Source organism: Dryas octopetala, chromosome 7, assembly GCF_963921425.1.
Source record: "Dryas octopetala chromosome 7, drDryOcto1.1, whole genome shotgun sequence".
NCBI lineage: Eukaryota > Viridiplantae > Streptophyta > Magnoliopsida > Rosales > Rosaceae > Dryas > Dryas octopetala.
The window spans coordinates 18672488-18695509 of NC_141372.1; the positions used below are offsets into that span (position 1 = coordinate 18672488).

The following is a 23022-nucleotide window of genomic DNA, read 5'->3' on the forward strand; positions in this document are numbered from 1 at the left end:
ATTTTTTTTTGATGGATCTTTAGGCATCCATCTAGTACAAAATATCATAATTTTTTTTTTGTCAAATAAAATATCATAAATTTAAAATTTTATTTTTTAAAATATCATAAACTTAAAACATGAAAATACATTTTTGGTTTACATACAACATCAAGGGTTAGTGTCGTGGCCCATATAGAGAAAAAGCATAGGAAAAGGTTAAAATGTAAATGTCAATAGTTTGCTATATAATTTCCAACTTTGTTTCCATAATTTAAAGACAAATCACACCCCAGTAGTTCACATTAATTAGAACGTTGAAATCAAGCATGAATCTCTAATCTAACTCAATCAATAAAATGAATGGAACTATGACGTGGTCATCCCTAGATTCCGTAATTTCTAAACAAAAACCTTCCAAATCCATATCACTTAAGTAATTTCATATTGATATCACTAAAAATATATTTAGAGTTAGATAGCTTTCCTTAGTAAATATATATCCCTTAGGAATAGAAAAAAAAAATCAATTAAACTAGCAAGCACACATTCAGTTTGTGGAAGATTGCTTTATTACATGTAATTGGAAGTGGAATTGTTCTCATCTATAATAATTTCAAAACTTTAAAAGTCCCACACATATATAAGAAAGTAGACATACCATATTCTTTCCCACTGGATCGAGTAACTACAGAATCACTAAAAAGTCGGTATGATAGTGGATTGCAGGAATTGCCTCCGTCGAATTTGTTTCCACTTCCTTTGATGGTCTTGGTGAATGTTGCTTTAGCCAAACATATTACAAAAGTAAAATAATTTTTCCGAGAAATATTATGTAATTTGACTAATTAAAAACTTGATAATCAAGTCATTTACAAAGACATAACTCAATTTACGACATAACCAAGTAATAATTAAGACAAGGTTTAAATAGAGATGTTGATGCAAAATTCCCGTAAGGTAGATGCAACAACTTAGGGGTAGTGACCTGGCTGATCCAAAGTCCTGCTAGATGATGATGATGTGATCTTCCTGTAGACAAACACAAGATCAAAGGAGATGGACCGGTGTGGTACCAGCCAAACACGCTCCGATGATGAAGTCAGTGATGTGTGTTTGATGGTGTTTGAATGGAAGTGAGGAAGAACATGTGATGAACTTGGGAGAATGGGAAGAACAAGGCAAATGTTCTGGGTTTATTCTCAGCAAGTCCAAGTGTGTTTTTGGTAAGCCAAAGTTTGTGCAAGTGTTTGCTTTGTGATGGCTGGATGGGTGGGGATCCTGGCTTTGTGCATATAAGTTGGTTTATATAGACAAGGGAAGGTGTGGAGAGTAAGTTACCTGCATGTGATTGAGTGGCTGAGAGAGATCCACGCGTTCGGTCATAACTAGTAGCATGCACAGCTACTCACCTCCTTTGCATTCAATGCTGCATTGAATGCAAGGATGGAAGATCAGGTGGAATGCCCCAATAGTCATGGCTGTGAGCTGGAATGTCTTATCTGTCAGAGAGTCACGTCAGGTGCACTTGAGTATGGCGGTTCGTCCCAACGTGATCTTCTTTAGGATGGCGGTGGGAGGCCGAGCCGATCCGAACACATGTCCTCACGTGTAGACGTGAAACCCATGTGTGATCGGATCGGATTTAGACAAGTCGAAGCCGATTAGGTAGATAGTGCAGTGATCCTCTCAAGTGAAATCCGGCCGCAACTAGGTTCTGAGATGACGATCACCAAAGCCGAGCCGATCCGAACTGGGAATGGAATGGACTGAGTTGATGTGGTGATGTGGAGATCCACGTTTGATCGTGATCGGTCATTGGTCCGGGCCGAGCCGAACCAATGGTTGAGATGATCAGGTGGTGACAAGATTGTCGAAGTGCGTCTGATCGTGATCGGTCATTGGGCCGGGCCGAGCCGAACCAATGGTTGAGATGATCAGGTGGTGACAAGATTGTCGAAGCACGTCTGATCGTGATCGGTCATTGGGCCGGGCCGAGCCGAACCAATGGTTGAGATGATCAGGTGGTGACAAGATTGTCGAAGCACGTCTGATCGTGATCGGTCATTGGGCCGGGCCGAGCCGAACCAATGGTTGAGAGGATCAGGTGGTGACAAGATTGTCGAAGCACGTCTGATCGTGATCGGTCATTGGGCCGGGCCGAGCCGAACCAATGGTCGAGACGATCAGGTGGTGACAAGATTGTCGAAGCACGTCTGATCGTGATCGGTCATTGGGCCGGGCCGAGCCGAACCAATGGTTGAGAGGATCAGGTGGTGACAAGATTGTCGAAGCGCGTCTGATCGTGATCGGTCATTGGGCCGGGCCGAGCCGAACCAATGGTTGAGACGATCAGGTGGTGACAAGATTGTCGAAGCACGTCTGATCGTGATCGGTCATTGTGCCGGGCCGAGCCGAACCAATGGTTGAGATGTGACTGGAGAAAGATGATCTCCAGATTTGAGCCGAACTGATGGTGTCCGAAAAAGATAATGTAACGCCCCGATCCTAAGGCCCAAAAATACACTGAAACTTTGTCCTTTAAACCTCTTTTCAAAGAATGAGCCATGCACTTAACATAATAAATAAATACATTTGATAAATCAGAGTGTGAGCCCAAAAACATGTGTGTAAAAATCACTGTATAAAATCAGTTAAATCAAAACAAAGTAGGTCCCACTGCCTCAACTTCTCCTCACTGCCTCCTCAGCCTGCTTAACCTGCAAAACATTAACCACACTGCACCATATCCATGGTACACCGGGTCATTCAAACAAATAACCCGGTAAGCTCACTAGAGCTCGTATGAGTGAAATAACAAAATAATTATCCTCAATAAAATTCTCAACTTCCATACTTAATAATAATTCACAATAATATCCATAAATATTCAATCACACAATAATTTCATCACCAATCATCCAAGCATCAAAATAAATCATAAATCCTCGAATTCACATCTTAAATCCCATCAATAAATAATGATCCTCATTCTAGCAAATCAATTGCCTAAACGTCAGCTATTAACCTCAATCTCGAATCATTCACATCCTAACTCATAACCTCAATGCATAATCCATTCATCAATTCCATCCTTAAGATTCACGCCTAGACTTACCAAGTCCTAGTCAAATCAAGTCCTAGCAAACAAATGCACACAAGCACACAAGCACACAAAGCAACGAAATAGACTATCTAATTTCACTCACAGTTTAACCACGTAAAATGACAAAAATGCCCATCTTGGCTCCTTTGCTCGGATCTCAAATCCGGCAGCATAACGGCATCGGGAATGAGATTTCCCGAGCCCGTGTACCTGTTAAGACCAGACAATCAATAAATACAATTCAGAAACACAATTGGGCCACTGAACGACCGAAACGGGCGGCCGCCACCACACACGGTGGCTGCCCCACCCCAAACAACACACAAATTCACACCAAAAACAACGACGGACCTTGAAAAGACTCCAAGAGTTTCCAAAGAGGCACAACGACCGAGAAAAACCACCAAAATCGCCGTCACACAAGGCAGAGCTACAGTGGCTGCGGCTGCAAAATAGGGAATTCAAAATCGAATCACAAGTGGGTCAAACTAAGTACATGGACACGAAGGAGACATCGAGAGGAGCCAAAACGATACCTGGGTCGACGGCCAATTCTCGCCGGAAATGGCCGAAACTGGCCGGAGAAGCCGTCGGCCTTGGAACTTCGATTCGCCGTCGTGGGAGGTTGTCGAAGCTAGGGAAGAGTACGGGGAGGCTCGCCGAGACGAGAGGGAGAGGATCCAAGTGGTGGGAAGTCGCGGCGTCGCCGGAAAATCGAGATCGCCGGCGAGGAGGAGCTCAGCTGTTCTGCGTCGTGTCTTCGTCGTGGGTGATCGGCCGGAGAAACGGAGGCCACTGGGAGAGAGAGAAGAGGGAGGCGAGTAGCATGGGCCAAACACCCAGCCCAGCCGCCGCCGGACGCACCGCCACGCGCCGGTGGCAGGAACGGCGAGGGTGAGGGGCGAGAGAGAGACTGACGCGCGGGGGAGAGAGAGAAAGATAGAAATGAGGAGAGAGAGAGGAAATCTGACTTTTTGGGTTTTAAAAACCACTTTCGTAAAAATTACAAGTGTGCCACTCGCTTCACATGTCCGTATCTTTCAAACCGTAACTCCAATTGACGCGTGCCGCGTGTCTACGAACTCGTGGGTTCGAGACCTACCCAACGGACCCAAAGTCAAAATCAAAAGCTCATTTGTTTTAAAAGTCAACTTTGGATCAAGCCCAATTTAAAACAAAACTTAAAAATTAAACCAGACCTTTTAAATTTCCAAATAAATCCCCAAAATCCTTAAAATAAATTCGCAAAATATTTAAAATAACTACTTAAAAAAATACGGGGTCTTACAATCTACCCCCCTTAAAAAATTTCGTCCTCGAAATTCCCAAGGGAAAGTAAAAACAAAACAGTTTCACACAAACACAAGCAAGCACAACCAACAACAATTCACACTTCAGAAAAACTCCTTTAGTTCAAAGAAAACTGAGAATAACGCAAGCAAAACAAAAAGTAAAATACGAAGACGAATCGAAACCTTCACTTGAGAACTGTAGGTAACGAGCTTGTCGTGTTCCATCCGCATCCGTTTTCCAAGATCTTCGAGTGCATCCAACTTGATCTTCGATTCTTTTGAGTAGCTTGCCTCAATCCTCGATGACTCTAAATTCTCCTTCTTCAGAACTTTCCTCTTCATGTGCGAGTCGCTCAACCACTTCTGAAGCGTTGCCACTTGAGATCGCAAAACAGTAACCGCTGAGTTCTAGCAACAAAACAACAGCCAAGTCCTACCTAGCTACTACCTCGAAAACCCTACTTACTCGGCGAACTAACTCTTCAACCAACTAAAAAGTACTACTCCACTAATTCTCTTGAACCTTTGGTCTCTAACTAATAATCTTACTCAAACCTTCCAACTCTTCTAAATTCAAACCTCTTACTAAGTCTCCAACTTCCAACTTTCTTGAACTTGCTGAGGAGCAGAGAGGCGATGGCAGTGCAGGGGACATTTCTCAAAACTTTCTCAAACATTTTCATGGCTCAAATAAAATACATTTCTGAAATCACTTGAAAATCATTTTCTTTCTCAAACTGGCTTTCACAAACATTTTCTGAACTGATTTTCTCAAACTGGTTTCTCAAACACTTTCTCAACTGATTTCCTCAAACTTTCTGTAACATCACCATTCCTGACCCGGGCAGTGTGGGATCACTCACTTCACCTCACCTGGTAGCTCGCCACTGCCTCGCGCAGCCGCCCACTCAGGGTCTTGGTCCCTGGGTCTTGCAATCCACACACTTCCGGCCGGGTCTAGCTCTGATACCATTTTGTAACGCCCCGATCCTAAGGCCCAAAAATACACTGAAACTTTGTCCTTTAAACCTCTTTTCAAAGAATGAGCCATGCACTTAACATAATAAATAAATACATTTGATAAATCAGAGTGTGAGCCCAAAAACATGTGTGTAAAAATCACTGTATAAAATCAGTTAAATCAAAACAAAGTAGGTCCCACTGCCTCAACTTCTCCTCACTGCCTCCTCAGCCTGCTTAACCTGCAAAACATTAACCACACTGCACCATATCCATGGTACACCGGGTCATTCAAACAAATAACCCGGTAAGCTCACTAGAGCTCGTATGAGTGAAATAACAAAATAATTATCCTCAATAAAATTCTCAACTTCCATACTTAATAATAATTCACAATAATATCCATAAATATTCAATCACACAATAATTTCATCACCAATCATCCAAGCATCAAAATAAATCATAAATCCTCGAATTCACATCTTAAATCCCATCAATAAATAATGATACTCATTCTGGCAAATCAATTGCCTAAACGTCAGCTATTAACCTCAATCTCGAATCATTCACATCCTAACTCATAACCTCAATGCATAATCCATTCATCAATTCCATCCTTAAGATTCACGCCTAGACTTACCAAGTCCTAGTCAAATCAAGTCCTAGCAAACAAATGCACACAAGCACACAAGCACACAAAGCAACGAAATAGACTATCTAATTTCACTCACAGTTTAACCACGTAAAATGACAAAAATGCCCATCTTGGCTCCTTTGCTCGGATCTCAAATCCGGCAGCATAACGGCATCGGGAATGAGATTTCCCGAGCCCGTGTACCTGTTAAGACCAGACAATCAATAAATACAATTCAGAAACACAATTGGGCCACTGAACGACCGAAACGGGCGGCCGCCACCACACACGGTGGCTGCCCCACCCCAAACAACACACAAATTCACACCAAAAACAACGACGGACCTTGAAAAGACTCCAAGAGTTTCCAAAGAGGCACAACGACCGAGAAAAACCACCAAAATCGCCGTCACACAAGGCAGAGCTACAGTGGCTGCGGCTGCAAAATAGGGAATTCAAAATCGAATCACAAGTGGGTCAAACTAAGTACATGGACACGAAGGAGACATCGAGAGGAGCCAAAACGATACCTGGGTCGACGGCCAATTCTCGCCGGAAATGGCCGAAACTGGCCGGAGAAGCCGTCGGCCTTGGAACTTCGATTCGCCGTCGTGGGAGGTTGTCGAAGCTAGGGAAGAGTACGGGGAGGCTCGCCGAGACGAGAGGGAGAGGATCCAAGTGGTGGGAAGTCGCGGCGTCGCCGGAAAATCGAGATCGCCGGCGAGGAGGAGCTCAGCTGTTCTGCGTCGTGTCTTCGTCGTGGGTGATCGGCCGGAGAAACGGAGGCCACTGGGAGAGAGAGAAGAGGGAGGCGAGTAGCATGGGCCAAACACCCAGCCCAGCCGCCGCCGGACGCACCGCCACGCGCCGGTGGCAGGAACGGCGAGGGTGAGGGGCGAGAGAGAGACTGACGCGCGGGGGAGAGAGAGAAAGATAGAAATGAGGAGAGAGAGAGGAAATCTGACTTTTTGGGTTTTAAAAACCACTTTCGTAAAAATTACAAGTGTGCCACTCGCTTCACATGTCCGTATCTTTCAAACCGTAACTCCAATTGACGCGTGCCGCGTGTCTACGAACTCGTGGGTTCGAGACCTACCCAACGGACCCAAAGTCAAAATCAAAAGCTCATTTGTTTTAAAAGTCAACTTTGGATCAAGCCCAATTTAAAACAAAACTTAAAAATTAAACCAGACCTTTTAAATTTCCAAATAAATCCCCAAAATCCTTAAAATAAATTCGCAAAATATTTAAAATAACTACTTAAAAAAATACGGGGTCTTACAATAATCTCTCAAATTCCTGGTGGATCCCAATGTCGGTTCGGATCGGACATGGATAACCCGGAGGTAAGAGCCGATCTCAGATGTACATGCATGTTGTTGGCATTTGCTGAGCTAAGATGATGACACAGATGGCTGGGTCTGACCAAGTTGACCATCAAAGAATCTGAGCAAAAATGGGACCTGGTGTGCCACGTGTTGGTCTGTGTTTGGCCATTGAATTCATGTGGATTTATCCACAAACAGGAGTCCCCCAACTTCCGATCCGAGCAGACTTGTGATGGATTGGAAGTTGAAAAAAGATGATGACCTGTAAGAAGTGACATTCGGCCTGACTTGGCCATTATGATAAAATGCAATGATAATTCCCAACTTGTTTTCGGATCAGCCTGATGTGCATGATGAAAATAAGTAGAAACTATAAATCCCTGATGATCTCAGATGGGTTTGATGTGTCCATTGAGATATTAGGAATTTTGTTTTTGAGAAAAAATATTCAAACTTACTTTCAGATCGGCTCGGTATGTACGATGAAAGTTTGAGTTTGAGGGTATATTTTTTTTTTTGGAAATATCATGTCGAACGTTAGGACTGTAGAAAGTCACTTCGGCTCGGACAGGGGTTTTTATAGACCTGATGAGTCTTTTCCTGTTGGGCGCCGGGACTGTGGCTAGTCGCTCCGGCTTGGACCAGGTGTTTTTAGCTTCAAAATCTGAGAATCAAAGTGGATCTAGATGTGTTCATCTATATTTGTCGAAAGAAGATCAGATCGGATAGTCCCCGATCTTGATCAAGTCAGAGGAAATGTTTAGAACACCATTGTAGAACCAGGCGAACACTTCAGTATTTGTGCGTAGGTATGCAAGTGTGTTTGAGCACTGAGCCGAGATGATCTGAGTCTTGGGCCGATCCGAACAGGTTGGTCCGATTTCTCCTCGAAAAAACCGGGACTTCTTCCCAATCCCTAATAGGAAGAGGCCGAACCGATCAGGTAGATAATGCAGTAATCCTTTCAAGTGAAATCCAGCTGTGACTAGGATTTGAAATGATGATCACCAAAGCCGAGCCGAGCCGAGCTGGGATAACCAAGAAAGGATGAACACTCAATTCTTAGAATATCCTCAGATCGGGTCGGATTGGATGTGGGGGATCCGCCGGGATGATCCGACCCGATCTGAAGGGCCAGAGGCGAAGTCGAAGGTCTCAGCCCTCAACCAATATGAGTATCTCTGGTTTCAACGGTGTTGGTGGTCCTCCTTGGGTCAGTGATCTTCACCCTTGGGGCTCCGGTCAGGAATTGATTAATCTTGCCAGCTCGGGCGAGAGTCTCTATTGCGTCGCAAAGAGAGTAGCAGTTGTTCGTGACGTGACCATGGTTGGAATGGTACCTACAATAGATATCTTCCTTGATTTTGTCCTGAGGTGGACCTCGAATCTCCTTAGGGACCGGGAGCAGATCCTTGATTTTGGAAAAGATATCCTCCAAGCTTGTGTTCAACGGGGTGAACTCAAGGTACTAGACGTAACGAGGCTCCCCGCTTAGGAGTTGGCTTGACTCCGCAGTTTTGGTCTTCTTCCCCTGAGACAGGCGATTAGGGTATGAGGTTTCTTCCTCCTTCCGCTTGGGAGTTGACTGGTTGGTTTTCAGTGCTTCCACTTGAGCGTTCCACTCTTCAGCTCGAGCCCATTTGGTGGCTTCAGCGGAGAGCTCGTCGTAGGTGGATGGAGGGTTCTTCATCAGATGGGAGCGGAGTCCCCCGGCGAGCAGACCTTGCATAAGAGCGTTCTTAGCCGATCTGTCGTCGCAATCATCACACTTCGTGTATTCGATGTTGAAGCAGATCAGATAGGTCTTAAGGCTCTCCCCTTCCTGCTGTTTGATGAGTGACATATCGTTCAAGTTGTAGAGTCATTCGGATACAACCCGATATCTCGTCAGGAAGGCTCTCCGGAGATCGGAGAAAGAGTCAATGGAGTTCGGCTGGAGAGTTCGAAACCACCCCCGAGCCGATCCCTTCAAGGTTGAAGGGAAGATTCTGCACTTCGTGGCCTCAGATGCCTGGCGGGCCTCCATGGCGTATCTGAAGCTGTCAAGATGATCGTAGGGATCTCTAGTCCCGTCGTACTGATCCATCTTGGGGGGTTTTGTATCCCGAGAGACCTCAGCATCCATGATCCTGCTGGTATATGGGAGGGGGAGCTCTTCCTCGTGATCGGTTCTACCGATGTACCCCCTGGAGACCTAGACTTGGCCGAGCCGATCGTGGACACTCCGGATTTGGCTTTGGACCAAAGTCCGGACAAGATTTTCCACATTGGGTGGGGTCGGCTCGGCCGCAGTTTCCCCTGAGCACTCGGTCCGGTTACCGAGTCTCTCGTTTACCGGCTGACGAGTGATCCTCTCACTCACCGGACGTCGGTCGGACATGACCATGGTTGGGCCGAGCCGATCCCGTGTAGGTTGTCTGCAGGTCTGGGTGCTGGAAGAGGAAGGTTCGGGCTCTTCTTCCGGGATTACGTTCGGCTGCGGACCAAGTCTACTCCTGGTTGGATTTCTTTGTTCGGCCGATCCGGTCCGTATTGGGTTTCCGAGTAGAGTCCCCAGTCTGGTTCGGATCGGCGATCTTGGTTCCTCGCTCGGATCATCATGGTAACTTCCGGGAGGTGAAGTAGAGTCTCTGACATAGGCCTGACGTTTTTGTTGGATGATCTGCCAAGCATTTAAGAACTCAAGCTGATCAATCAAGGGCATACTCTCGAAGCCAAGGAATGAGCAATCGATGTTCCGTCGGCAAGGGTGATTGTCGATGTCAGCCTGAGTGACTTGTGGGGGACGAGCTGGAGAAAGAACCTCGGGATCAGCTCGGGTCATTCTCGTGTTATTGCCGATCCGAACACTCATCCCTTGCTGAGCTCGGAGGCGTTGCAGTTCGGCGGTCTGTTCTGCCTGTTTAGTAAAAAGCTCATTGTTTTGCCTAAGAAGTTCGTTCTCAGCAGCAAGTTGTTCTTGATTTACCCTTCTCAAGAGCCTATTGGTAGCTCTGAGATCGGCTGGGTCATTGCTGATCCCAGCTCTTCCAGAGGGATTGGCTCTTCTCGTCTTTTCAGGTGTCTCAGGCTGATGTTGTTCATCATTCTGGGATCCTCCTGAGGAAGAGCTACTGTCGCGAAAGATGGTAGTCATGATGACTTGTGTGAAGGAAGAGCTTAGCACTTGTGGTGATGAACACAACGGCTGAAGTCGATCTTCCCACAGACGGCGCCAATCTGTTGATGCAAAATTCCCGTAAGGTAGATGCAACAACTTAGGGGTAGTGACCTGGCTGATCCAAAGTCCTGCTAGATGATGATGATGTGATCTTCCTGTAGACAAACACAAGATCAAAGGAGATGGACCGGTGTGGTACCAGCCAAACACGCTCCGATGATGAAGTCAGTGATGTGTGTTTGATGGTGTTTGAATGGAAGTGAGGAAGAACATGTGATGAACTTGGGAGAATGGGAAGAACAAGGCAAATGTTCTGGGTTTATTCTCAGCAAGTCCAAGTGTGTTTTTGGTAAGCCAAAGTTTGTGCAAGTGTTTGCTTTGTGATGGCTGGATGGGTGGGGATCCTGGCTTTGTGCATATAAGTTGGTTTATATAGACAAGGGAAGGTGTGGAGAGTAAGTTACCTGCATGTGATTGAGTGGCTGAGAGAGATCCACGCGTTCGGTCATAACTAGTAGCATGCACAGCTACTCACCTCCTTTGCATTCAATGCTGCATTGAATGCAAGGATGGAAGATCAGGTGGAATGCCCCAATAGTCATGGCTGTGAGCTGGAATGTCTTATCTGTCAGAGAGTCACGTCAAGTGCACTTGAGTATGGCGGTTCGTCCCAACGTGATCTTCTTTAGGATGGCGGTGGGAGGCCGAGCCGATCCGAACACATGTCCTCACGTGTAGACGTGAAACCCATGTGTGATCAGATCGGATTTAGACAAGTCGGCCAAGCCGATTAGGTAGATAGTGCAGTGATTCTCTCAAGTGAAATCCGGCCGCAACTAGGTTCTGAGATGACGATCACCAAAGCGAGCCGATCCGAACTGGGAATGGAATGGACTGAGTTGATGTGGTGATGTGGAGATCCACGTCTGATCGTGATCGGTCATTGGGCCGGGCCGAGCCGAACCAATGGTTGAGATGATCAGGTGGTGACAAGATTGTCGAAGCGCGTCTGATTGTGATCGGTCATTGGGTCGGGCCGAGCCGAACCAATGGTTGAGATGATCAGGTGGTTGACAAGATTGTCGAAGCGCGTCTGATCGTGATCGGTCATTGGGCCAGGCCGAGCCGAACCAATGGTCGAGACGATCAGGTGGTGACAAGATTGTCGAAGCGCGTCTGATCGTGATCGGTCATTGGGCCGGGCCGAGCCGAACCAATGGTCGAGACGATCAGGTGGTGACAAGATTGTCGAAGCGCGTCTGATCGTGATCGGTCATTGGGCCGGGCCCAGCCGAACCAATGGTCGAGACGATCAGGTGGTGACAAGATTGTCGAAGCGCGTCTGATCGTGATCGGTCATTGGGCCGGGCCCAGCCGAACCAATGGTCGAGACGATCAGGTGGTGACAAGATTGTCGAAGCGCGTCTGATCGTGATCGGTCATTGGGCCGGGCCGAGCCGAACCAATGGTCGAGACGATCAGGTGGTGACAAGATTTTCGAAGCGCGTCTGATCGTGATCGGTCATTGGGCCGGGCCGAGCCGAACCAATGGTCGAGACGATCAGGTGGTGACAAGATTGTCGAAGCGCGTCTGATCGTGATCGGTCATTGGGCCGGGCCGAGCCGAACCAATGGTTGAGACGATCAGGTGGTGACAAGATTGTCGAAGCGCGTCTGATCGTGATCGGTCATTGGGCCGGGCCGAGCCGAACCAATGGTCGAGACGATCAGGTGGTGACAAGATTGTCGAAGCACGTCTGATCGTGATCGGTCATTGTGCTGGGCCGAGCCGAACCAATGGTTGAGATGTGACTGGAGAAAGATGATCTCCAGATTTGAGCCGAACTGATGGTGTCCGAAAAAGATAATCTCTCAAATTCCTGGTGGATCCCAATGTCGGTTCGGATCGGACATGGATAACCCGGAGGTAAGAGCCGATCTCAGATGTACATGTTGTTGGCATTTGCTGAGCTAAGATGATGACACAGATGGCTGGGTCTGACCAAGTTAACCATCAAAGAATCTGAGCAAAAATGGGACCTGGTGTGCCACGTGTTGGTCTGTGTTTGGCCATTGAATCCATGTGGATTTATCCACAAACAAGAGACACAATATCAAAACTTTGATGCACGTATATAATCAAATTAAAATGAATTTTTCATTGTCTGCACTCAGCAACAAAACTAATAATTTCATTAATTTGCAAACACATTACTTGAAATAAATTAGAAGTAGGACTATAGGACAAAATGATTCTTGAGTATAATATTAGGCGTACCATGTTGGTCCTCATAGTAAAAATTGTAGTTTGAAAGATAGTGGTACTGCATCAATCTTGTATTTCGTTTGCTCTTTCTCTTATGGCCTTGGTTAATGTTTCTTCAACCCAACATATATTACAACAATAGATAGCTTTTCAGAAACATATATATGTAATATTCCACTAAAGATTAGGTAATTAATTAATTAAAGGGTAATGCTAGAGTGCCTTAATTGTGCCCTAATAACATGGAATTGCCACATAAGCATTTACATTGACCTTAATTTCCTTTCAACTTCTTAGTTACTGTACATGAAAAAGGGATGGAACCATGATCCACTAGAAATAGAGCCAAGAATTGATCGGTATACTGGCCTTTAAAGCTAATTATGACTACAAATTCACTACAAGAAAACTGTCAATAAATATCACCCATTTTATATCATATTTGAAATCGACTGATATTATAAAAATTATAATATCAGATAATTTTTTAGCTGATTTCTAAACTCTATTAGAAATCACATGATCTTTTTCAACTGATATATAATATTTTTCTTTTTTCTAGAATTTATAAAGACATTAGTCTAAACTGTCAACTGATATTATAAGTTTACGTATCCTCCTGCCACCCAAACACACCTAAACAAACCTGATATAAAATGTTTTTGTTTTTTTTATATTATTAACATATCAGTTTAATTAAAAGTCAACTGATATCTTAACTACATAAGTTGACCTTTGACCCAAAAAAAAAAAGTTGACCTAAAAGGAAAATTAGGACCACACACGCGGGCACAACACCTCACTCAAACGCACCCACACTCAAAGTCGCACATTCGCACCCAGTACGCCTCCCTACTCCTGCTCGATCTACCAGCGACTGTCGTTGGTCGCCAGAAAAGCTTCTCCAAATTTCAGGCTTAGGGTTGCGGCGTCGACTTCCAATTCGAAAGGTATGTGGGTTTCCCTGCATTCTCTGTCTTCCATCCTTCTCTGTCTTCAATTCTTCTGTCTTCCAATTCTGTTCATTTAGGGTTTCAAATTTATTTGATGTACTTTGATTTTAAGCTTTTAATTTTTTTAATTTCTAAGAATTTCCCACATCAATTTTGGGTCTGAATGTGGTAATGGCTGGGTTTTGGGATGGGTCTGTGGCTTAGAGCAGTTTTGCGTTTGATTTTGTGGTGGATTTGGATTCCACTGATTTTTAGAGTCACACACTCGCACCCAGTACGCCTCCCTACTCTGCTCGATCTACCAGCGGCTGTCGTTGGTCGCCAGAGAAGCTTCTCCAAATTTCAGGCTTAGGGTTGCGGCGTCGACTTCCAGTTCGAAAGGTATGTGGGTTTCCCTGCATTCTCTGTCTTCAATTCTTCTGTCTTCCAATTCTGTTCATTTAGGGTTTCAAATTTATTTGGTGTACTTTGATTTTAAGCTTTTAATTTTTTTAATTTTTAAGAATTTCCCACATCAATTTTGGGTCTGAATGTGGTTATGGCTGGGTTTTGGGATGGGTCTGTGGCTTAGAGCAGTTTTGTGTTTGATTTTGTGGTGGATTTGGATTCCACTGATTTTCTATTTAGTACACTTGCTGAGTTTTAGGACTCATAAAATACAAACTGTTTTCGAAAAATAGATCAAGCTTCAGAGAGTGAGAGAGAGAGAGGCAATGGAGGTGGAACTGAAGGAGATGCTTAACAACCTCGAATCTCTGAAGTAATCGCTAACTGATCCATCTCTTCGTGCTCCAATCGATAAGGTAATTTCTCAATTCTGAGTCATTTGGATCCAAAACTGAAATTGAGCTTTAGTCTTGGAGTGTTCTTGTTTTGATCGGACTGCTTGATTTTGGCCTGACATTGATCAATTTCAGATTTAATTGTTAATCATTCATTTGAAATTAAACATTCTGATTAAACAATTGTTTAACTGTTTAATCAGATATAAACAGTTGAGATGCACAGTGGTGAGATTTCATCTTTTCAGCTGTATATATATATATATATGTATATGTATGTATTTATTTATCTATGTATGTATGGACGTTTACATGTATAGTCAAGCATACTCACATTTGTTAGACATGCAAACTTTGTTTTGCATGATTTGCATTTCATTTTTAATCATAGTGGAAAATCATTGTGGTATCAAATCAATTTTGACTGCCTAGTGCATATTTATATAAAATAGGAATGTAAAGTCAAGGATATTCTCCCTCAATTCTTTTTTTCTCTGTCTTTCATTATAATTTAGACACTTCTGTTGCATGGTTACTTGGTCCATCTGCATATTCATTATTTTTCCTCGCATTTATTATATATCACTCCAAATATCCATTATTATTTATCAATTTATGTGTGTGTCTCGAGGGGTGCATCAAACGGCAAGTTTAATTGGCAAGGAGAAGGTGGAAATTAATAAAGCCATCGGTAATTGGTCGATTTGCAGATTATATTCTTTCAATAATTGGTTGATTAGGTGTTCTATATGTGTTTTGAGTTGATTTGCATATTATAATCTGCAACGATTATGAAGATGGCTTGTTCGTGGTCTAGTAAGTCATAATATTTTCTTACTTATATGTGTACACATGGGATGTAAAATTAATTTCTTTTCTGGGTTGTGGTTGTGATAATTGGAATTGGTTGTTGATCTCTTTCCTGATTTGAATTGGATTTTTATTTGAGGTGAAAGAATTAGTTCTATTGAATTCTGCCATTTGGCTTTGTTTTGTTTGGTTTTTATTCTTATGCAAGAATTGTGAAGTTGGTTTGTAGCTTCTGTTGGTGTATGGGTTGGGTTGTCTTGATTGTTGTTTTGCAGGTCAGGCTGACTGAATTAAGAGTCCAACCGCCTTTGTGCGAAGACACACCTAATGTTGTCCATGAATTAAAAATAGCAAGTAACATTCTTGACCCAAATCTATTGCTTCTTATTTTTCTATTATGCAATCCCTTAGACTTTATGTTACACCATATTAAATAAGCTTTTATAGTTCATTATGTAACCTAATTATATTTTACCAATAGTGTGTCCTAGTTTCAAGATTACTTATTCCATATTTGCGTTTCTACTTATATGCTTGCCTCTACTGAGACATACTAAGATACTGAAGTTATGTGATGGAAGAATTAACTTCCCTCTACTTGTTTTTTTAATTTTCTATTTCTATTTGAGACTGTTCTAGGTTATATAAGCATCAAAAGGGTTTTTTTGGTCATTTTAATCAAAGGCACACAAGGGTTTTGAGTAACTATATGTGGAAGTTGTTTACTTTTCCTTCGTATTGTAAGAGTTTTGAGTTACTTGGCTAATAATTTGGCATTGTAGCTTCTCACTACCATAAATACTTTTAATTTCCAGTTGCTTGTAGTTGTTTTGAGTTAAATCTTGGCCTTTGGGCTGTATCTAAGTAGCTTATCAAGAAATTTGGGACTTAATTGGTTTTAAGTCATTTTTTTATGAGTGCTATGCCTTTACACAAGTTCTAATGGTAATAGAAAATGTTTAAGTATTAATCTTTGAGAAGATTACGTGAGAGTTTTGTATGACTAGTAAAGATAACAGTATAAACTACCTTCCTATTAAACTGAAAACATGAAGAAAGAAATGAGTTACTTAGGTGTCCTACTATAGTACTTTAATACTTGTTTCCTCACCTCATTCTGCTTTTTTTTTTTTTTTTTTTTTTTTTTTTTTTTTTTCACTTTGAGTTTCATGGTAAATTGTATAAAAAAAATAACATAATTTTTGTTTATTTATTTCTAATCTAGTTATTACTGAATATGAAGCCATTTCTAAATGTACCTGCCTTTCCATTTGGTCTTGCTTGTCCATGATTTTATAATGTTTATAAATGGCTTAGTAACTTTGCTAAAGCTTCATGAATTGGGTATGTCAAAGTTGTAGATGAGTATCATAGTTCATATATTTTCTTGGTTGTGTTGTAAATTAACAACTCTTGATATTTTTAACCTTGTCAAAACCTTAATATATATATATATATTCATCACTATCAACTTTTTTATTTTTTATGTACAACATTGGATATAGATTCTTTCCTTGTGTGTATTGTTGTGATTTTGTTTTAAATCTTGGACCATTTGTTCAGTATATTAGCCAATAATATTAAAGACCATTGCATTATGCTTTTGTAGGTCTAGTGTTCATGAGAAGAGCTTATGTATATTTAGTCTCAATCAACACAACTTTAAGATGTGAATGATTCTACTCCACTAGCTAGATGAAGTTGTCTACTTTTGTATCTTCAAATTAGTACCATCAGTTATACCTTAGTAATTCTTTATGTATTTCCTTAACTATATAACTACTTGTTGGATATTATATTGTAATCCCTTTTTGGGTACTTTGAATGTTATTGGTGCTTAAAATATGAAATATATGGGAATGAAAGATTTTATACTTGCACAAATTTCAGGCCATTTCAAATTACAGGCACAATTGTATATTTAATTCATTGATATCCTTTTTAGGTGAAAAAAAAAACTAATATATATCATACATTCCAAATCTTTCTTTAAAACTTGAAATAATAAACAATATCAGTTTTGGTCTAAAAACTGAAACGTTATGTTATTTTGATATCAGATTCTCTCTCAGACCTAATATATAAACAATATTTAGATATCATAGTATGTTCCATACCTGATATTGATATTGAGATTACATATCAGATTTTATCATATACCTGATATTGATACCAAGATTTTAAATCATATTCTACCTCAAACTTGATATTGATATCATGGTTTTATATCATATTCTACCTCAAATACGATATGCATTGATCAGAATTATTGATATTCGGATTTTATAGATATAAGAAATAATATCAAAAATGATATATAAACAATGTTTACATATCAGTTTAAAACTGATATCTAAAATGTGAACATTAGATATCACGACGCGCTATATCAGATGGCTACCCAAATAGATATCAGTCCACGACTGATATCTATCGACATTTTTGTTGTAGTGTCTATGAACCAAAGTGAGGGAAAAGAAAAACTGCAAATACATAGCCATTTGAAGGGAGAAAGAGAAGTTGTGGCGGTGATGTGAGGTTGAAGAAGTCTTCTTTCTATTGGGTGCCGAGTTTCTATTTAAGGAGTAGTCAATAGATTGATGTTTGGCTTCTCACAATTCCTTTTGTTGCCTGATACAGTTTTCTTTATTTGTTACTAAATTATTAAATGAGCTATTTAATTTAGACTTGGGTTTTTTGTAATCTTGTACTTTAGATGGGTGTTATCGAATGCAAAGATCAATAGATAGAGAGAGATGCAACAATTTAATATGAAGAAAGATAATGGACTTCTCTATTAAAAAAAAAAAAGAAAGAAAGAAAGAAAGACTTCAGATGGAACATTGGGGAAGAAGACTGCATGAGAATGATAAATAATTATTAATTTAATTTATTTATAATGATGTGGTTGTTGAAAAGACCATTAGATTATGAATAGTTATTGTAGCCGTTTGATTTTTAATTGGGCAAGATAGACTTTTAATAATAATAATATTAATTTAATGTGAAAAATAAATAGTGACGTGGGCAAATAATTTTGTTGCATCAGATTAGGGCCCAAGATCTTTTCCCTTAATTAAATCCCTTAAATGAAAATAACTCTATTAATATGGTATCAACAAGTAAGACAAGGTCTAAATGTAGACAAAGTATTATACCATGATGCGGGTGGACATAACCCAATGCAACCCGACCAACCTAACCAAAATGGGTTGAGTTGGTTTGGTTTCTAACACCCAATTTAGAGAGGTCGGTTCTGTTGAACCATAAAAATTCAAAAAAATAAGGATAGAGCCCCACGTCAGATAGGTGGCTGGTGCCAAGTTGGATAAAGGAAAAACTGTGCATCAGCTTCACATTTTGAAATGCATGAAGTTGATAAATATGGGACTTCTATGATAAAGGATAATTGAGAGATAATTATCAACTTTGAACTGAAGATTATCAATCCCTGATAAGATCAGTTTGATTTCAAATGAGTTATCTCATCACATCCTCATCTCTTAGCGTCCCATAATGCCTATAAAATGAGGTGAGCAACTTCAGAAAGGGGGATCCAGAAAAAGAGAGAGGACGCCAAAAGGCTGAGGAAAGGGAGGTGTAGAAAGCAAAAGAGCAGTTGACAGAACAAACATTGCAAGTAGCTGTCCTTCTATGCCATTCATTTCATCTCTGTTTTGGGATTTAACCAAAATTCTCCTCTAATGGCATGTTGAATAAAGCCTTTGGATTCGTTTAGAATCCTCTCAAGACGGCCTTTGGATTCGTTTAGAATCCTCTCAAGACGGCCTTTGGATTCGTTTAGAATCCTCTCAAGACGACTTTTGGATTCGTTTAGAATCCTTTCAAGATGGATCTCTCATATGCCTCTCCCCCATCATTCAGCCACAAGCTCTGAATGGAGTCACCCAAAAGAAATGATCTAAAGCGATACTTATGAGCCTCTAAAAGAAATGATCTAAAGCAATGCTCATGAGCATTGCATTTCCTGTCTTTGAAATTGTTAGGTCTAAGACCCTCTTTGGTTGTAGTAGAGGTGGTTGATGTTTTAGAAGTGTTTTTACAGGTTTTGAAATTTTTGAGTTAGTCCATTTTTAGGAAAGGTTCTGCCGAATTTTCGGTATAATTTTCCTTGATTTTGGACCCCATAGGACCTCTCCTGGTTTCAAGGTGGAATCCGGGGGCGGTTCTGTCAATTTGGTATCATAGTATTAGGTTTTAGATTCCTTAACTCTGCACTGATTGTGCATCCCCATTTTTTATAAGTGTTTGGTTTTCATTTAGGTATTATGCCTCCTCGACGTGGCCGACTGCTGAAGACCCACCGTAGGGTTGCAAAAGGTGTCGATGAGACGGCACAGAGTTTTGAACAGTCTATTGATAGGCTAGCTGAGGCAGTGACTACTGCTGTTGGCATTAGGGCTTTTCCTGAGGGAGAATACAACATTGAGCATGCCCGTAAGCTGGGGGCCTCAAATTTTTCTAGTACTTCGGATCCCAGCGTGGCTAACGAGTGGATGATACAACTCGAGAGGATCTTTGAAGTTATGGGATGCCCCGATGACCAGAAATTGGTCTTTGCTACTTTCCTACTAGTGGGTGATGCTTATCACTAGTGGGACTCCGAGCGTTTGGGACTCACGTCAGCCGACATAACTTGGGACAAATTTAAGAGAGTCTTTTACGAGAAGTATTATCTGTGGGTTTATTGTGATGAGAAGAGGGCTGAGTTCCTGAGGCTTAGACATGGATCTATGTCAATAGTAGAGTATGAGAGAAAGTTTACTGAGCTTTCCAGGTTTTGCCCAACACGTGTGGCAGACAAGGCAGATCGATGCTCGACATTTGAGAAAGGTCTGAGAGACTCTATTCACATGGTGGTTACCACAGCAAACCACTCTACCTTTAGTTCTTTGAGGGATGCTGCCATGAGGGTGGAGAGATCTTTAGCGGAGCGGAGCAGGAGTGAGGCGAGACGTCGCCCTCACCAGGGTACTTTTATGGGTGGCCCTAGTCAAGGACCATCCAAGAGAGGCAGCTTCAGCTCTAGTTCTTCTAGAGTAGAGGATTCAGAGGTTACAGACAGAGTTCTGGTGGCAGTGGAGGATCTAGGTACAGTCAGAGTTCGAGTCATCCTCCAGGGGGTAGCTTAGCCCGAAACAGGGAACACTTGGGTAGACAGCAGAGTCATACCAGTGGAAGTTCACATGCCCCATGTCGCGGTTATGGTAGGTTCGATAGTGGGCCTTGTCAGAAAGGTAGTACTGGGTGTTATCAGTGCGGACTGATGGGCCACATTCGAAGGGATTGTCCGATGTTGCGACAGGGCCACATTCGGAGTTTCAGGATCAGCCATTCATCAGGGACAGACTTTTGGAGCACAGAGTCAGGGTCAGGGAGCCGTTCAGACTAGGGGTGCCACGTCTAGTAGTGGAGCACAGTCTAGTCATGTTGGTAGAGGTGGAGGACAGCAGAGGGGTCAACCAGGACGCCCCAGAGCTCAGGGCAGAGTCTTCGCCATGACGCAGCAAGACACTTTGGCTTCACCGGACGTCATTATGGGTACGATTTCTATTTTTGGACAAAATGCATGTATCTTAATGGACCCTAGTGCCACACACTCTTTTGTTGCACGTAGACTTGCTTTATCCGCCGATAGGGTATTGACTTCGTTGGAATTTTATTTAGTTATAGCTACACCCGTTGGGGTTTCACTCTTAGCTTGTTAAGTTTTTAGATGGTGACTCATCTTGATTGATGGCCATGAACTTGAGCCATATTTGATTATCTTGGACATTTTTGATGTTGACCTTATATTGGGTATGGATTGGCTTGCTGCTCATCATGCCTCTGTTGATTGTTTTTGGAAGATAGTGACTTTCAGACCTCCAGGGCGACCAGAGATTGTTTTTCATGGTGAGCGTAGAATCCTCCCATCTTGTATTATTTCAACTCTAACTGCTAGACGTCTATTACGGAAGGGTTGTACGGGGTACTTAGCCCACATCATTGATAGTCGAGCTAGTGAAGTGAGACTTGAGGACATACCTATTGTACAAGACTTTCCGGACGACCTTCCAGGTTTGCCTCCGGAGAGAGTGATCAACTTTGCTATTGACTTGGTTTCTAGCACGGCACCTATTTCCTTAGAACCATATAGAATGGCTACAGCCGAGTTGAAAGAGTTGAAAAATCAATTACAGGAATTGATCGAGAAGGGGTTCATTCGACCTAGTGTTTCTCCTTGGGGCGCACCAGTGTTGTTTGTGAAGAAGAAGGATGGAACTATGAGATTGTGCATCGATTACAGACAACTTAACAAGGTCACAGTGCGGAATCGATACCCCTTGCCTCGTATTGATGACTCGTTTGATCAATTGCAGGGCGCTAGGGTATTCTCTAATATTGATTTGAGATCGGGTTATCATCAATTACGAATTAGAGAGACTGACGTATCCAAGACTGCCTTTCAGACTCGATATGGACATTATGAGTTCTTAGTCATGCCATTTGGGCTGACTAATGCCCTAGCAGCCTTCATAGACCTTATGAATCGAGTTTTCCGTTCTTACCTGGATCGATTTGTCATTCTTTTTATCGATGACATATTGATGTATTCTCGGAGTGACAGAGATCATGTGGAGCACTTGAGAACGGTTTTGCAGACTTTGAGGGAGCATAAATTGTATGCCAAGTTCAACAAGTGCCAATTTTGGTTGGATAGAGTAGGATTCTTGGGACATGTGATTTCAGCTGAGGATGTTTTTGTCGACCCACAGAAGATTGAGGTAGTTATGAATTGGGAGCGTTCTACTAGTGTAACCGAGGCCAAGAGTTTCCTTGGTTTGGCAGGTTATTACCGTCGTTTTGTAGAAGGGTTTTCCAAGATAGCAGCACCTCTTACACGGTTGACCAGAAAAGGAGTGAAGTATGTGTGGACCAATGAGTGTGAGCAGAGTTTCCAAGAGCTTAAGAACCGACTGACTTCTGCTCCTGTTTTGACACTTCCTGATGGCAGTAGTGGATTTGTGATTTACAGCGATGCTTCACGCCAAGGCCTAGGTTGTGTGTTGATGCAGCATGGTAAGGTTTTTGCTTACGCTTCTAGGCAACTCAAAAAGCATGAGTTGAACTATCCAACCCACAATCTAGAAATTGCAGTAGTTGTGTTTGCTCTTAAGATTTGGAGGCATTATTTATATGGAGTGACTTGTCAGATCTTCACCGATCATAAGAGTCTTAAGTACTTATTCACTCAAAAGGAATTGAACCTGAGACAGAGAAGGTGGTTAGAGTTGATCAAGGATTATGATTGCACTATTGAGTATCACCCTGGGAAAGCTAATGTGGTGGCAGATGCTCTTAGCAGGAAGACATCAGGCTCTTTGGCACATCATAAGGAGATACACCTACCTTTATTAGTTGAGTTGAGGACTTCAGGAGCTACCTTGGGTGTAGATCGTTTTGGAGCCTTGTTAGCTAGCTTTCGAGTAAGACCAGTGTTGATTGATAAGGTACGAGAGGCACAGCTTCAGGATCCCGTGTTCATGAAGCTAAGGGATGAAGCGGGAAATGGGTTGAGAGCCAATTATACGGTTAGAGATGATGGAGTTTTGGTCATGGGTATGAGGTTGTGTGTGCCGGCAGATGAGGCGCTCATGAGGGAGATCATGGAGAAGGCTCACAGTTCAGCTTATGCCATGCATCTGGGTAGCACCAAAATGTATCGTACCCTCAGAGAACATTATTAGT

General features: G+C 42.3%; 2 protein-coding genes and 1 long non-coding RNA gene across 3 annotated transcripts in view; 1 reads left to right on the plus strand and 2 right to left on the minus strand.

The window, feature by feature from the left end:
* Window positions 1-2525: 2525 nt before the first annotated feature.
* Window positions 2526-4015, minus strand: LOC147280261 (uncharacterized). The gene is made up of 3 exons (XR_015123585.1): window positions 3622-4015; window positions 3189-3530; window positions 2526-2718 (listed from the first exon to the last, which is right to left on the minus strand). It is a non-coding gene; the product is annotated as an uncharacterized LOC147280261 (long non-coding RNA).
* A 1342-nt stretch (window positions 4016-5357) lies between these two features.
* Window positions 5358-23022, minus strand: part of LOC147280262 (uncharacterized) — a 64235-nt gene continuing 46570 nt past the window's right edge. The window contains exons 4-5 of the mRNA XM_086252164.1: window positions 6069-6175; window positions 5358-5598 (exon numbers count right to left, since the gene is read on the minus strand). Of these exons, the coding sequence (XP_086108290.1) occupies window positions 5544-5598; window positions 6069-6175 (162 nt within the window). The 3' untranslated portion in view covers window positions 5358-5543. The remainder of the gene's footprint in view (window positions 5599-6068; window positions 6176-23022) is intronic.
* LOC147280263 (uncharacterized) lies at window positions 19560-23021 on the plus strand. Its single transcript, XM_086250086.1, has 5 exons — window positions 19560-19844; window positions 19887-20382; window positions 20617-20930; window positions 21045-21649; window positions 22187-23021. The coding sequence occupies exons 1-5, from the start codon at window positions 19560-19562 to the stop codon at window positions 23019-23021; spliced, it is 2535 nt and encodes an 844-aa protein (XP_086106212.1).

What these genes read in the sequence shown, in the direction of transcription:
- LOC147280263 (XM_086250086.1), top strand. Translation starts at nt 19,560, where the DNA reads ATGCCTCCTCGACGTGGCCGACTGCTGAAGACCCACCGTAGGGTTGCA. An exon ending in GCCCCGATGACCAGAAATTG is followed by an intron (nt 19,845 to 19,886) that starts GTCTTTGCTACT and finishes GCTTATCACTAG; the next exon opens with TGGGACTCCGAGCGTTTGGG. An exon ending in GGTGGCAGTGGAGGATCTAG is followed by an intron (nt 20,383 to 20,616) that starts GTACAGTCAGAG and finishes TCGGAGTTTCAG; the next exon opens with GATCAGCCATTCATCAGGGA.